This window comes from Plecotus auritus (genome assembly GCF_963455305.1).
Source record: "Plecotus auritus genome assembly, chromosome: 8".
Lineage (NCBI taxonomy): Eukaryota > Metazoa > Chordata > Mammalia > Chiroptera > Vespertilionidae > Plecotus > Plecotus auritus.
Window position 1 is genome coordinate 28,144,457 of NC_137782.1, and position 16,619 is coordinate 28,161,075.

Genomic DNA, 16,619 nt, shown 5'->3' on the forward strand with positions numbered 1-16,619 from the left:
TCAGATGTCAAATTTAGATTAAGAGAGGCCCTTGGGAAAACTGGTCAAACCCTACCATTGTGGTGAGAAAAGATGCTCGATATGATTTCATTTTTTTTTTTTTTCAAAATGACCTCTTATAATTTTGCTCTGAAAACTGAAGGTGAAGAATATTATATTGTGCTATCATTTAAATTTAGTGAACAAATTACACTCCACCCCCAATGGACACTTCATCAATTTGTTTAAATAATCAATCCACTAGTCACAATTATAACCTAATCTTTGTTAATGGTTAGATGTAACATAAAATAAGGTTATTTAAAATGTTTTATAATTTCATTGTTTTCAAGATAAAACAGCTAACTAACTACATTAAAAACTATTTACATGAAATATTAGTCAACAGTTTGTTTACTTTAGGAACATCTGTCCAGGTCCAGTCTGCCACAGTTCAGGCTGACCTCCTGTATTCAAAAGGATATCACATACAAATAGTTGAAAACTGTTACGGTGGCTGTGACTTCAATCCTCCCTCAGTATTCATTTTCTCCTTCTCCCACAGTAAAATAATTGTTAGCTGGGCAAATTACCACCCAGAATGAAAACTACATTCCCTAGGGTCCTTTGTGCTCATGTGACTTATTTCTCATCAATGGGAAATAAGGAGAAATAAAAAGCAATTAAGTCTCTGATCAATTTAGGAGGATCTAAATATATAAAGCAAATATTAATAGACCTAAAGGGAGAAATAGACAGCAATACAATAATAGGAGACTTTAATACCCCACCTTCATCAATGGATAGGTCATCCAGGCAGAAAATCAATAAGGAAATATCAGCCTTAAACAACACATTATAGCAGATGGGACTCAATAGATATACAAAGAACATTCCATCCAAAAGCAACAATTCTCCAGGATAATATATGTTAGGTCACAAAATAAGTCTTAATAAATTTAAGAAAACTGAAATAATGTCAAGCATCTTTTCTGACCACAATGGTAGGAAACAAAAAATCAATTATAAGAAGAAAACTGGGGAATTCACAAATATGTGGAGACTAAACAACATATTACTGAAGAAACAATTAGTCAAAGAAAAAAATATCAAGAGAAAAAAAATACCCCGAGACAAATGAAAATGGTAATATTTCAAAACTTATGGGATGCAGCAAAAGCAGTTCTAAGAGGGGAGTTCATAGCATAATGCCTACACCAAGAAACAAGAAAAATCTCAAATAAACAATCTGACTTTACACCTCTAGGAACTAGAAAAGAACAAATCAAGTCCAAAGTTAGTAGAAGGAAGGATATAACAAAGATAAGAGCAGAAATACATAAAATAGAGACTGAAAGGATGAAAGAAAAGATCAATGAAAGTAAGAGCTAATTCTTTGAATGAAAAGATAAAGCAGACAAACCTTTAGCTAGAGTCACGAAGAAAAAAACAGAGGACTTAAATAAAATAAAAAATGAAAGAGCAAACGTTACAATTAATACCAAAGAAATACAAAGGAACATAAGAGAGTATTAGGTACAATAATATGCCAATAAATTAGACAACCTTGCAGAAATGGATAAATTCACAGAAATGGATAAATTCATAAATTCAAGACTGAATTATGAAGACACAGAAAATCTGAACAAAACAATTACTAGCAAAGAGAATGCATCAATAATCTAAAAATTCCCAAAAAACAGATGTCTAGGACCACATGGCTTCACTGATGAATTTCACCAAACATTCAAAGAAGAAAGAATACTAATCCTCTCAAGTTTTTTTTTTTTTTAAATGGAAGAGTAGGGAACACTTGATACCAAAACCAGATAAGGATGCCACAAGAAAAGAAATTTACAGGTCAATATCCTTGATGAACATAGTATGCAAAAATCCTCAGCAAAATATTCCAAATTCAACAATACATTAAAAGGATCATACACCATGATCAAGTAAGAGTTATAACAGGGATGCCATGCCAGGACAGTTTATCATCTGCAAATTAATCAATGTGGTATACCACATTAACAAAATGCAGAATAAAAATCACATAATCACTTCATTTGACAAAATTCAACATCCATTAATGCTTAGAAACTCACAGTAAAGTTAGTATAAAGAGAACATACCTATTTTTTTAAATCCTCACCTAAAGATATTTTCCCATTGATTTTTAGAAAGAGTTGAAGGGAGGGGGAGAGACAGAGAGAGAGGAATATCAATGTGAGAGATACACATCAATTGGTTGCCTCTTGCATGCACCCTGACCAGGGGATTGAGCCTGCAACTGAGGTACCTGCCCCTGGACTGGGAATCGAACCTGGGACTCTTCAGTTCAAGGGACAAAGCTCTATCCACTGAGCCAAACTGGCTAGGGCAAGGGAACATATCTTGACATAATAAAGGCCATATACAACAAGCCCATAGTTAACATTATATTCAACGATGAAAGCTTTTCCTCTAAGATCAGGAACGAGATGTGGATGCCCATGTTTACGACTTTTATTCAACATAGTATTGAAAGTCCTAGCCAGAGTAATTAGGCAAGAAAAGGAAGAGTCATTTATCCAAATGAAAAAGGAAGAAGTAAACTATCACTATTTGAAGATATGATATTATATATAGAAAACCTTAAAGAATGGCTATTCAAAGTCTACAAAAAAAATTGTTAGAATAAACAAATTCAGAAAAGTTGAAGGATACAAAATCAATATGCAAAAATCCATTGTGCTGCTGTACATTAATAGCAAACTATCAGGAAGAGAAATTAAGAAAACCACATATTGTGGTTAAGCATTGACCTATGAACAGATGATCACAGTTTGATTCCTGGTCAGGGCACATGCCCGGTTTGCAGGCTTGACCCCCAGTGTAGGGCACGCAGAAGGCAGCCAATCAATGATTCTCTTTCATAATTGATGTTTCTATCTCTCTCTCCCTCTCCCTTCCTCTCTGAAATCAATAAAAAAATTAAGAAAACAATTCCATTTACTACTACACCAGAAAGAATAAAATACCTAGGAATGAATCTTACCAAGGAGGTAAAAGACCTCTACATTGGAAACTACTAGTATAAGACATCGATGAAAGAAACTGAAGAAGTCACAAATAAATGGAAAGGTATTATGTGCGCAGGTATTGAAAGAATTAATAATGTTAAAATGTCCATACTACCCAAAGTGATCTACAGATTCAATGCAATCCCTATCAAAATTCTAACGACATTTTTCACAGAAATAGAACAAACAATCCTAAAATTTGTTGCAACCACAACAGACTTTGAATGGCCAAAGCAATCTGGAAAAAGAAGACCAAAGCTGGAAGCATTATGCCTCAAATTCCAAATACAGGGTGGGGCAAAAGTAGGTTTACAGTTGCCCCACCGTGTATATTACACAGTTACAATAATGAAAACAGTATGGAATTGGCATAAAAACAGGGACACAGAATAGACAGCCCAGAAATTAACCCACACATTTATGGTCAATTAATTTATGACAACGGAGCCGGGAATATACAATAGGGAAAGGACAGTCTCTTTAATAAATGATGTTAGGAAAACTGGACAGCCACATGCAAAATAATGAAGCTGGACCACTATCTTTTACCATACATAACTCAAAATAGATTAAAGACTTGAACATAAGATCTGAAACCATAACTTGACATCAGTCTTGGTGATGATTTTTTTTTTATTTCACACCAAAAGCAAAGGCAATAACAGCAAAAACAAATGAGACTACATTAAACTAAAAAGCTTCTATGCAGCAAAGGAAACCATTAACAAAAAGAAAAGGCAACCTACTGAATGGGAGGAAAGATTTGCAAATCATGTATATGATAAGGGGTTACTATCCAAAGAACTCACACAACTCAATAGCAAAAAAACCAAACATTCTCATTAAAAAATGGGCAGGGGATCTGAATAGACATTTTTTTTTCCTGAAGAAAATGTACAGATGGCCAACAGGTACATGAAAAGGTGCTCAATTTCATTAATCATCAGGGAAATGTAAAACCACAGTGAGGTAGCACCTCACACCTGTTAGGATGGCCATCAAAAAGACAGGAAATAACAAGCAAGAATGTGGAGTAAAAAGAACCCTTTGCACTGTTTATGGGGATGTAAATTGGTGCAGCCACTATGGAAAAACAGAACCCTATGGCAGTTCTTCAAAAAATTAACAACAGAACTACCATATGCTCCAGCAATTCCACTTTTGAGCAGTTACCCAAAGAAAATGAAAACACAACCTCAAAAAGATATATGCACCCTGTGTTCGTTGCAGCATTATTTACCCAAGACATGGAAACAACCTGTGTCCATCAACGGATGAATGGATAAAGACACATACACACACACACAGTGGAATATTGTTCAGCCATAAAAAGGAGAAAATTTTGCCATTTGAGACAAGATGGATGGAACTTGAGGGCATTATGCTACGTGAAATAAGTCAGAACAGAGAAAGACTATTACCATACGATATCACTTACATGTGGAATCTAAAAAATAATTGAGCTTATAGATACAGAGAACAGTTTGGTGGTTGCCAAAGGCAGGGGGTTAGGGAGTTGGCGAAATGAGTCAAAGGCACAAGCCAAGAGGATGTAACATGTAGCATGGTGACCACAGCTAATAAACTGTGCCGCGTACTGGAAAACTAAGAGAGTAGATATGAAAAGTTCTCACAAAAAATCTTGTAACCACATACGGCGACAGATGCTAACTAGACGTACTGTGGTTATTATTTTGCAATATATATAAATATTGAATCATTATGTTGTACACCTGAAACTAATACCTGTTAATTACATCTCAGTTATATGTCAATTTGTATCTCAGTAAAAAATGGAAATGGTTGAATCGCTGATCAATTCAAGACTTTGAGCGAGGCAGGCCCACCAAAGCAGCATGGACTGTTAACTGAGAGAATAATGAACAGTTGCTATCTTGGATCGCTCACACACAAAATTAAATCCATCTCAACCAACTGCCCCAGACACCTACAGGATGCAGGGTTTAATGTGTCTAAAGACCCAGCAAGAACAATTAACCATTGGTTTTGGGAGGGGACTAAAAAGTCATATTTTCTAATGTGAGTCTTATAAATCAAATTAACCTAAGAGGAATTTTGAATTCTTATGGTTTTTTAGTCATTTTTCTCAATCAAATAACCATGACCAACATAACTAATATTAGGTAGTAGTAGCTTTAAATGTTTTCATATGAAGCAGCAACTTGACATAAAACTCAAATCTGAGCTTCTTAGCTGCCAAAGAGGGAAAGTATACAGGAGACACAGCCCTTGTTATTTAATGACTTGGAACATACCAGTTCAAAGTAAAAACAATTTCAGGATCCTTAGTTCTGAAAGTCAGGTTGGAATGGGGTTCCTTATATATAGGGGCATTCTAAATATAACAAAATTTTCGGTGACAGTTTTTTTTTAAAAAACACACCATAAATGTTCTGTGTACAGGAATTTACATTTGACATGCTTCCAGTCTTCACTAAGGATATGATAATTAAGCACAGTCTGATGAAATCTGTTCTGTGGGGAAATAGCTTTTCGGTGATTTGTGTAAATTTAAGGATAAGTTTGGGAAATCAATTTTGAAGAATATTCTCAAGAGACGGCTCCTTCCTATGTGCCAGCTGTACGATTCTGAAACGCGCGGCTTTGGCTCCCAACACGAGCCCCCAAGTATTGCAGGATGCGTGTTTCCTTTCAGTTTGACGAATGCAAGTTCCATACTCTCTTCAGATTCCCGTGGTCTTATTTCCATTTTGATTAAGCCACGAGCACGTCATTTTATGAGTCCGGGCAAAATTCTCTTCTGGGTTGCCCTTGTCCTGGCTGTCAAATGGGGGAGCCGAGAACACTTTTAGGGCCTTACTGTTCTTTTGGCATCAGAGCTGACGGTCTCCACACAGGCCTCTTAGCCAGAGGCTGTAAAAAGGGGTCTGTGAGCCACACTCAGTCCTCAGACATGTTTGGTTTGGCCCACAGTTTACATGGAGTTTTGCCAACATTTTTTAAATCAGCAAATTTCAGCAAAAAATTCAGAGTAGAAATATCTGAAGGTTGGCAACCCTTAACACAAACGGCTATAATTAGAGTAGTTCTCACTTAAGGAACGTCAATGATAGGTTCTGCAACTTTAAGGGAAATAATGCATCATGCAACCAATTTTACCACAGGCTAATCGATATAAACAGAGTTACGCTCCTATGGCAGCTCACCAAGGTTTTAATGAAACGACACAGAGTGAGACAATGCTATTCGAGGACCCGCTGCTTCTGGACTTGAGGGGCAGGTGTCCCTTTCAGTTGGTGCCCCCTGTCCTGCTGCCTCCATCTACATCCAGGTCCCCACAACACCTGCGTGGTGGTCCTTGGTGTGTACACACACACACACACACACACACACACACACACACACACACACACACACGTGGCTTCCCACAGAGACCAAGGACCTACATGGTCATGTGTGCGGGATCGAGGCCTTCCTAGTGCTCTCAGCAGGACCCACATTCTGGGGGATTCCCGCTGTGGAATGAGTCTGCAAGAAGACACACCTCGCCAGCTTGCTCCCCAGCCCAACGGGTCCTCGCAGCCACGCCCTGTAACTGAGGGAAGCTGTGAACCGGAAGCTGTGAACGAGCTGAGGGAGGCATCGTCTTCCCTCACGTTACTCCCGCCCCAGCCATCGCCTGCTCCCTGGAACACGACTTCCTGAAGTTGCAATATGCACACCACAGTATCTGATTTCACAACCTCGGCTAAGGAGCCAAGGGGGGGAGTGTTTATTAATTAAAGCAAACCGAATTAGTTGAGTGTGGAGGATTTTGCAATGGTGTCGGAGGTGAGTGACTGTGATTGTGTCTTTGCCTCAGGCAACCGGCCGGGGAGGTGAGTCTTCAGAACCCACCAAAGTACCTCCTCCAAGGTCAACAGGAAGCCTTGCTCACTCTCACCCAGGATGCCACACCGGGAGGGCAGACAGTCAAACGTGGACCAACAGTCCATGGCCATGCCGACTTCCGGGCCATTCCATAGCAGCCACACAATCCCCACATACACGCCTCTCCATTCTTCACACCAGCTTTATCCCCGTTCCCTAGCCCAAGGTTCCTCTGGAACCTTCTTCCAGGCTAAGTCAATAAATCAGTCTCAGATGGCTTTAACAACATCATTAACGGACGGAGACCACAAACTCATGCACGGGTACTTTTGGCTTCTCTCTGTACTATATTCTGTGCTATATTTCATATGTTAAGTGCAGTATGCCCCTCCCCCCGCCTTCTTTTAGTTCAAAATCCTTTGAAAAGGTCACTTTCTATCACTACTATGGGCAGATCAATCTAATACATATAGAAATAAATGCACAACTTTCAAATGAAAAGGAAGTTGTCCACGAATTAGCCAAAGTCATCTAGGGTGGCCCCTGGTACAGGGGAAACACAGGGAGAGGCACTACTCCGAGGCCAGGCCACCAGCGCCACTTCTCGAGGCCCCCCCCCCGCCGCCTGCAGGCCCTCACCTGTCCGGTAGCCAGTGCTGTTGAGGTACACGGCAAAGGTGCGGCTCTCGTGCTGCGCCTGCCAGGAGGGCGAGGAGCAGTTCTCGTTGTTGGTGTAGGTGTTATGGTTGTGGACGTACTTCCCGGTGAGGATGGAGGACCTCGAGGGGCAGCACATGGGTGTGGTCACGAAGGCATTGATGAAGTGCGCCCCGCCCTGCTCCATGATGCGCCGCGTCTTGTTCATCACCTGCATGGAACCTGCAACCAGAGTTGGAGGTGAGATGCTGCCAGTGGGTTCTAACTCATGCCCCCGGTAGGGCATGAAACAGTTAGGGACTCTCAACCGGATGGCACCCCCATTCCCAGGGAGGGGCATGCATTTTGGAAATCTCCCAGGACAGATGGATACTACTGGCATTTGTGGGCAGCGGCCAGCAAGACACTGTGGGATCGACCTTCACCACGAGGAGGCATCCTGGTCCCCAGTCCTCCTGGGCGTTTATGGGGTGTAGGTAACAACCTGTTTATAAGTTACCTGAGCCTAGAATGGAACTCTGTTTTACATAGAAACAGAAGATTTTTTTTTTTGCAGGGTATTCATATACACGGATTTTTTTTTTTTTTTTTGAAGCAACTATTATGTAAACCGAGGGAAGACTACACTTTGCTTTGTTTGGAACCTTCCCAAGAATTGTTTGCTCTTATTGAAATCTGGTCACGCCAACCCCCTGGCTCACCTCTGAATACTTCTCAGCAGAAATGCTCGACATCAGCCACCTCCCCCCAGATCTAACCCATCAGTTGAGCCTCTTCTAGTGCCCTCTGGACTCACTCTGGTTTCTGATTCCCTTGAGCTCTTATTACACGTGCAGCGTGTGTTATTAGGGCTTAATTATACACCACCAGGTACAGCGGTTCCAGTCATGCCTATTCTTGTTTCTCAATGAAGCTTTCAGGAGACTAAGGCACGCAGGAAGAGAAGGAAACTGACGTGTGTGGGCACCTTACTGTGGGCAGGTAGGTGCTTTCACATTCCCTGTTATGCCCCTGCTCAGTGCTCACTCCTCAACGCCCCCACGGTGTGTGACAACACAGCAAGTGCTCAATGTGTGAAGAGTGGGTGCATAATTGTACACTATGGCTGGTACCCAATCACTTCGCAGCTTTACTGGAGATAGTGGGATTTCTCTTCCTCTATGGCCATCGCAGTTCTTTTCCTTTTGCCTGCAGTCCTTAGGATCTGTAGGACTGCATGATGGCACGCTCTCTAAGACGCATCCATGTCCTAAGCCCTGAAATCTGTGAATGTGACCTTTGCAGACACACTTAAGGACCTTGAGATGAAACTGTCCTGGATTACCCAGGTGGGCCCTCAATCCAATGACAAGTGTCCTTACAAGAGACAGAAGCAGGAAGACGCAGACATAGAGCGAACGGCCACGCGAAGATGGAGGCAGAGAGCAGAGGGACGCAGCTACAAGCCACGGAATGTCTTGAGCCCCCAGAAGCTGAAAGAGCCGGGAAGGACTCTCCCCCGGAGCCTTCGGAGGAACACAGCCCTGCTGGCAGCCTCATTTTTAACGTCTGTCCCCAGAACTGTGAGAGTCAATTTTTGTTGTTTTAAGCCACCCAGTTTGTGAAAATTTGTGAGGACAGCAGCAGGAAAGCAATATAGCATCTACCGGGCATTTGCGGTTCTAGCTGGGGAGCTACTGATCCCAATCACCAAGAATTCCCTAGAGGCCTGAAGACAACCAGTCAGACCCCCTCAGCACTCTGTCCCTAAAGGCTAAGAATAAAAAGGAGATCTACATAGCTCTTACCCACCTTTCTGCCAAATACAGAAAGAAATGAAGCCAGAGCTTCCCCGAGACAAACACAGATCATATGTCTTCATGCTTAAAACCATCCAGTAGCTTCCCATTGCACTCACAAAAAAAGCCAATTTCTGCCTGTAGCCTAAGACTCTTCAAGACCTGTCCTCCCCACCCCCCGCCCCCTCAAACAACTTCCAGTGTTTGTCTGACCTCATCTCTTCCTCCTTGCTCAGCGGGCTGCACTGGCCTCCTCATTGTTTCTCAAATGCTCCAGCTCATCCCTGCCCCAGGACCTTTGCACTTGCTATTGCTTCTGCCTTAGACTTTTTCTGAGATTTCACTTTGGTTGGTTTGTCCCATTACTCAGATCTCAACTGAGAGGTCACCTCCGCATCAAAATCACCTCTTCCCCATCTGAAGGAGCCCCACTCTGCTTACTTCCTGCCACACCAGTGTACATGTCTTCTTAGCATCTATCTCCTGCTGAAATGGTGTTTTCCTGGTTTGCTTGTTTATGATCTGCCTCTCCCCCTGGACTGAAAGTTCTAGGGGATCCAGGTGCTGTCTCCCCACCACCACAGGCATATATCACTGGTGCTCTGTAAGACTCTCCGAGTGACAGGAAAACAGCAAAGCCTGCCCTTTCAAGCCCAGTGCAGAGGCGGTTTTATGAGGGACACAGGTGTGTTTCCTGAGCCTCTTGGCCAAGGCTGCTCCCGGAGGGTGGAGGGAAGGACCTGCTTTGTGTTTGAACAGGAATTGTCAGGCCTGGGACTGTGTGAGCATCTGTGTCAAGGTCACATGCCCTTGTAAGAAGTCCCCAGGGGTCGCAGCTGTAACGGGTGGGCAATAATAGGCTTTCCACCAGGTGTGATGTTTTCCTTTGAAGGGGCTGGAGGAGGTGAGCTGAGGCCCCCCTCAACCAGCTGGTGCTAACTTGCTAAAACCCGATGGAGATGGAGCGTGGGGATCTCAGAGTCCCTGTCTCAGGGTCTGGCAGAGCCTCGGGGCCTCACTAGCCCCAGGCCGCCTTCTGCTGGCCAGTCCATTCCTCTCACCTTGAATTGTTACCACAAACTAAGATATCAAGGCCATGCCCTAGGAGCCAAGCTTGAATATTGGCCACATTCACACCTCACGGCTTTTGCCAGAGAAGTGCCCTCCACCTGGGATGCTCCCTCCTGGTCTCCTTCAGGTTATTGACCAAAGATCAGACATCCCACAGAGACCTTCCCTGACCCAGCACTGAAATCGCCCTTCCCCCTCCAGGCCTTCCCATTCTCTTCCCGGCCTTCCTTCCCTCAGGCGAAAGCCACTTCCAGTTCCCTTGTTCGCATGCTGCCTGTGGCTTCCACGGGAGCAGCTCCATGGGGGCAGGGATTTGGGCCTGTCCTGGACGGTGTGGCTCCGTTGGTTGAACATAGTCCCAAGCTGGTTCAGTTCCCACTCAGGGCACATGCCTAGGTTGTGGGCTTGATCCCCAATAGGGGGCGTGCAGGAGGCAGCTGATCTATGTTTCTTTCTTTCAACGATCATTCTCTCTCTCCCTCTCCCTTCCTCTCTCTCTCAATTAGGAAAAAAAAACCTAAACGAAAAGGGCCTACTTTGTTCACTGTCATATTCCCAAGCCTAGAACAGTGCCTGGCACATAATGGATGCTCAATAGATATCTGCTAAAATAACCAAAAAGTCATCTTACTCTTTGGGTTTCCATATAACTCAGGAGCCCAAGCTAGTTTGTGTCCATGGATGTACTGTGCATGTGGGTGTTGTGCAGTGGGTTTAAAAAATTTAACTTTCAATAGTACTGAACAGATCATATGCTCTCTAGTTGGCTGCACTTGCCAGCACTCTCTATAGCAGGGGTGGGCAAACTTTTTGACTCGAGGGCCACAATGCGTTCTTAAACTGGACCGGAGGGCCGGAACAAAAGCATGGATGGAGTGTTTGTGTGAACTAATATAAATTCAAAGTAAAGGAGCGGAAGGGAGAGCAAGAGAACCGGATAGAACAGCCGGATCCGGCCCGCGGATGTAGTTTGCCCACGGCTGCTCTATAGTCTCACACACATTCTCTGCCTGGTCCCTGAAGGCCTTGGTTTTGCAATTCCTAATGTAACTTAGCTGTCGATCAGCTCCAACCTGTTTGTGGGGAGGAGGGCAGTTTCTATGTCAACAGACATCATGCTTATTATTAATGTGGTGACTGTCACTGGCTGGAAGTGGTTGTGTACCTTGTGCTGGGCACATGACATACACCGTTTAACTTAATCCTCCCAACAGCCCATTTACCAGAAGAAGGATCAGGGTGCAGGGAGATTTAAATGACTGGTTGAGGCCGCAGAGCTGGGGAAGTGGGATGTGAGGACTCAGACCCAGGCTTGTCTGATGGGAGAGATGGGTGCTGGGTGTCACTTTAGGAAACATTCAGTTATGTCACGTGGGAGGTGGTGACACTGTACAAGGAAGTGCACAGAGGTCTCCGTGTACTTGAACAACTCTTGGCTGTAGCAAGGCTCAGAACAGTCCCTGGACTGTAGGCATTTCCGGTCCCCTAGTCATCCTAGAGGTGACCTTGGCTGGCACAGCAGCCGTGAGTGGCACAGGGTCACAGCACCAACCACCGGGGATGCCAGTGCTGGGAGAGTGGCTCCCTTCAGTCCTGGTAAACTCCAGGAGAGTCTCCGTAACCCTGCACACCTTCTGCTTTGACAGGGAGGGAACCGGCCACCTGCGTGGAGCTCCAGGAGGGCAGCAGAATTAGCTTATATTTGATCACATGTTCTACTTTCCTTCCATTTGGGGCAAGGAATGCAAGCTTCTCTCACTCAGGGTAGTGGGATCCTGTTCTATTTTTTTAAAAAATTAAAAATTAGTAAATAAGGGTACAGGTGGCACATAGATATGGTAAAAATCGTGGAAAGGCAAGGGGCCGGCGGTGTTTGGTACGCACTGGCTGGGTGCAGCCCAGAACTGTCTACCCGATGATGCCACTTAGAAGAGGTGCTAAGAGACACCCTGGGTGCCACATACCCAGAGCTGAGCTCCTGCTGCCACCTGTCCCCTCAGGGCTCCTCCGGCAGCTCCTCCCTCTGCCTCGAGTTACTTAGGAAATCATCGATCTTTCCATTCCCACATCTAATCCATCAGCAACGCCTGTTGTTCTTCAAAGTCTATCCACAGCAGAGCCCTGTGGCCTCCTCTCTGGGATAGAGCTCACCCCCTTTCCTCTGAATTAGGTCAAATGCTTCCTGACTGGACTCTGACTGTTTATTCCCTATGGAGCCTCCAGAGTGCCCCTCTCCTCAGCATCCTCCATAGCTCCCACTTACTGGAGAGCAAAGTCCCCACGGTCACCCACAGGCCTAGCCCCAGCCCCAGACCCCGCCCAGCCTATTCTGCAGCCAGGCTCACGCCCGCCTCAGAGGCTTTGCCATGCTGTTCCTCCTGCCCGGTTCCCCCACGGCCTGTGCCCTCACCCCTTCTTGTCTCCACTCAGAAGCTCTCTTCTCAGTGAGGCCTTCCCTGCCCCCGACATCCGCAATTTTACTCGCTGCCTGCACTTTCACATCCTCTTCCTTGTTGCACATTTTCAACTCTGACACATTATCTTTTTTACGTATTTATCTTGTTTGTCATCCCCCTACAGCCCCAGATGCCAGTGCTATGAGGGCTGCAAATACTGACTGTGCCTCACAGCGCCAGCCTAGAACAGTGCCTGGCATACAGCAGGTGCTCAATAAATATTTCTTGAAGAAATGAACCTAGGGCAGTCCAGGCAGAATCAACCCTTTGCCTGCTCTTCACAAACAATGAAGAAGGAAGCCGCTAGTAATGAGATTTCAGCCTCTCTCCGTCTCCAGAGGCGGCAGAAAGGACAAAGCCACCCACTGACCCTTCAGACCCTTCTCCTGGAGCAGGGAGGCCGCCACCTGGTGAATAATTCACCTGCCGTCAGCAGCCCCGAGTGCTGCGCTGGCAAAAAGCAAACAGCCTGCAGAACCGTTTCTTATGTTTAATCTGCACAAAACCGGGGTCTCAAAGTGCTTGTATCTCCATCCCACTCATTTCAGGGAAGGGAGCGACTGGCTGCTCTGGACCCGTAGCTCCCTGCGTGTGCCTTCGTGGTGCACTCACCCCTGCCGCAGTAAGGAGGCTGAAGGAGAGCTTGTCAGTCCGCCATGAAAGCAAAATTTAACAGCGCTGTGAAACGCAGTGCATCTGTGCATAAGCAGCACTACACGTTAAGCCTCCCCTTGGGGACAGTAACCTGCTTTATTAAAACTGCCAGAGCGACCAGGCTCTGTCAAGACACATCTGGAACACGAAAACATCTGACCGAATCTCCTAGCTCCGCACAGCCCTAATGAGGACGGACGGCTCCGGTGGGAGGGAACAACTGGGAAGACAGGGCCACACAGAAATAAAAAGGCCAGTTTTCAGTATTTTAAACAAAGCCGAGCCAGCCAACCAAAACTTATGGTGTCCAACATAAACCTGGGGACACGCAGACAAAAACAGACTCGGTTTCTTTCCGTGATCAAACCTTCCGACCGCGCTGGCCAGGGGTGAAGTCACCTCACACCTCTCCGGGACCCTCACAGCCTGGGAAGCCCCACCCCTACCTACCCTGAAGATGGCACTTAAATTTGGCTGCCCAATCCACTCGCCTGCCAGGAACATGGCATTTCTCCCATGACACCCATTTGCCCACCCACATGGTGATGGCTTTTCTTTGGTTCTCTCCATGCACCGCCTGTGCTATTATTTATTTGATATTTTGCTTTCAAGTGACTTTAAAAAAATAAACTTGACTCTCAATCCAAGTAACTGTGAAATTCTGGGTTTGATGTGCTAATGACATACTTTTTGATGTCTATCAAAATAAGTTCTTAAGTAGTAAAATCAGTATTTGTTGACCTGTCACCTGAGATGACCTTGTGAATTCCCTGGGCATTTTAGGAGCCACTGAGTTAATTTGCTTTTCTAAAGGTCTGGGTTAGAGTAATCGCTACCTATGGGGACTTAGCAGGTGTGTGGGGCTTTCAAGATTCAAAACAGGACCCAATTTTTGCCCTTCCTGGGGCTTAGGGGGCTCATATCCCTGTTCTGCCCTAGAGGCCTGTGTCAGCTGGGAGCAGACGCACCCTGCACCCCCCTCCCAGACAACCTCTGGTAGCCCCAACCCTGATGGCACGGGGCACTGGTGTTGATGGGTAACTAAGGAGATGAAGCCTGCCCACGCCTGTTTTCTTAAAATTCTATGTAAGTGATCAGGGCTTGGGATGTGAGGCCCTCCTTGGGAGCGAGGGTGGGACCTGGGGGAAAATAAAGCCTGTGTCTAAAGATAAGCACCTTTCACCTGGACTGTTGCAGAATCCTAGCTGAGAGAGAGATAGGTAAAGTCTGTAGTTCAATGCTTGGCACACAGCAAGCACTTCATGCATGTTAGCTTTGGAAAATTTTAATTATTGTGGCTCCCAATTACAGTGTAACCCAGTTCCCCAACGGAGGGCCTCTGGGCTGAATCCTGTCTGCACGTGTGTTTGATTTTCCAGGCTGTCCCAAAGTGTTTAAAAGTTTGAATTAATTGCTAACCTTGTATTTTTAATTGGGAGATTTCACATCGATCCAGCTTTCTTTCAGGCTTTGCTTGAAAAAATACAAAGATCTGGCCTTGATGGGCCAACAGGTGCATTTAAGCAAAGCTGGCTTTAGAAGGGCCCCGTCCGGTTCTCCTTGGTCCTCACCATGCCCACTTCCCTCACTTGCAACACCTGCCTGGCCCTGTGGGCATTTAGTTTGCAACCTTTCGCTGATTCTATTCTGGCTGAAGGGACCAGCTAAGTAAACCGACAAAGTAACACTGTGGCCCAGAGACCCACAGAGGACAGCGTGAAGAGGGAGGAGCAGGCTGTGGGTCTGGGTAAAGGCTGGAACAGAGCCTTGCCCTGCACACGCAAGAGGGTGAAGGTCCCTGAGCCGAGGCCATAGGTGAGAAAGACTCTGTGCCCTGCACCATCTTCCAGCCACTCTGTCCACCCATGGGCTGGAACCCATGTGGCAGCCCTCACTGGTCCTCCAGTGCCCCTGGAATGCCACAATGTCACTGGGTCAGACTGTGAGCTGCCTGCCCAAGGGATACCTCTTTAGGAGCCATCAGACCCCAACCAAGCAGCTCTGTCCCTAGCAGGAGGGTGAGAGAAAGGCGGGGGATGGGGGAGGGGGCGGGGAGAGACCAACAGCAGCAACCGAGTCCACATCTGGAGCAGAGGACTCTGCTGTTTCCCGGGCTGGAATGGGCTCACTATTGTCTGTTGGCAACAATTCAAAATAACGACACTGGATTCCTGGGACCTGCTTCTCCAATGAGATTTCCTCACAATGGTGGCAAAGGGGAAACCATTCCTGATTCCTGGATATTACAAAATAAAGTCGAATGCAATTTCTGTCTTTAGCTGTGAAAAGCTAAGGCTCGAAATTGGTTCCTAATGAATTAAGCAGATGTCGAAGAGGCAGTATTGGAATTTCATTAATGAACACTGGGCTGTCAGAGAGATCATGAAGTTCATTTTTCCTCCTCTGCCTTCTGCTGGCTCTGGCTGCAGGTTTAGGGAGAAAATTCTGATAAGGTCGTTCTCCATGGAGAGGAGGTGGCAGAGAGACCCCGGGAAAGGGCAGGTCACCCTGGTAATAAATGGCAATCACTGGTTCCCTCCTCTCTGCGAAGCTCCACCCAGAAATGTTCCTTTCACTTGTAATTCTCCAACGCCCTTCTTTCCCCACGAGGGATCTCCAGCCTGCTTTGCCCATTTTTCAGGGTGGGCTGCAGAGAGCCAGTCCCCTAGTCCCTGGCCTGGTGGGTGATGTTGGCACAGCAGGCCAGTGTCAGTCGTAAGCTTGGAAACCTGTTCCTCCTCCCCCAGTCTCCCATCTCTGTAAATGGCACCACCATCTGCCCAACAGCTCAGCCAAAAACCCAGGAGTCATCCTTGATTCTCCTTCGCCCCCCTACCACTTGCAATCCATCAACAAGTTCTGCCTGCCAGATCTTCAGAACAGGACACGCTCCATCCACCCCTCTCCCTCTGAGAGCCCCCATCCTCTCCCACGTGGACAGCTAGTCTCCCTGATTCTGCTCTTGTCCCCGGATCACCCCCTTTCTACCCCTGGCCAGATGGACCGCTGAAAACATGAGTCATGTGCATGTGGCCTGCTCAGAACATTCCAGTGACTTTCTATTGGCCTCCCCCCATCTCCCCTCGGCCCTCACCCCCAGCATTCTCCCGCTC

At 45.8% G+C, this 16,619-nt stretch overlaps 1 protein-coding gene across 3 annotated transcripts in view; it reads right to left on the reverse strand.

Moving 5' to 3' along the window:
* Positions 1-16,619, reverse strand: part of SULF2 (sulfatase 2) — a 102,223-nt gene that overhangs the window by 52,041 nt on the left and 33,563 nt on the right. For all 3 annotated transcript variants that reach the window (XM_080685557.1, XM_080685556.1, XM_080685555.1), the window contains exon 3: positions 7,530-7,769. In XM_080685557.1, the coding sequence (XP_080541683.1) occupies positions 7,530-7,769 (240 nt within the window). The remainder of the gene's footprint in view (positions 1-7,529; positions 7,770-16,619) is intronic.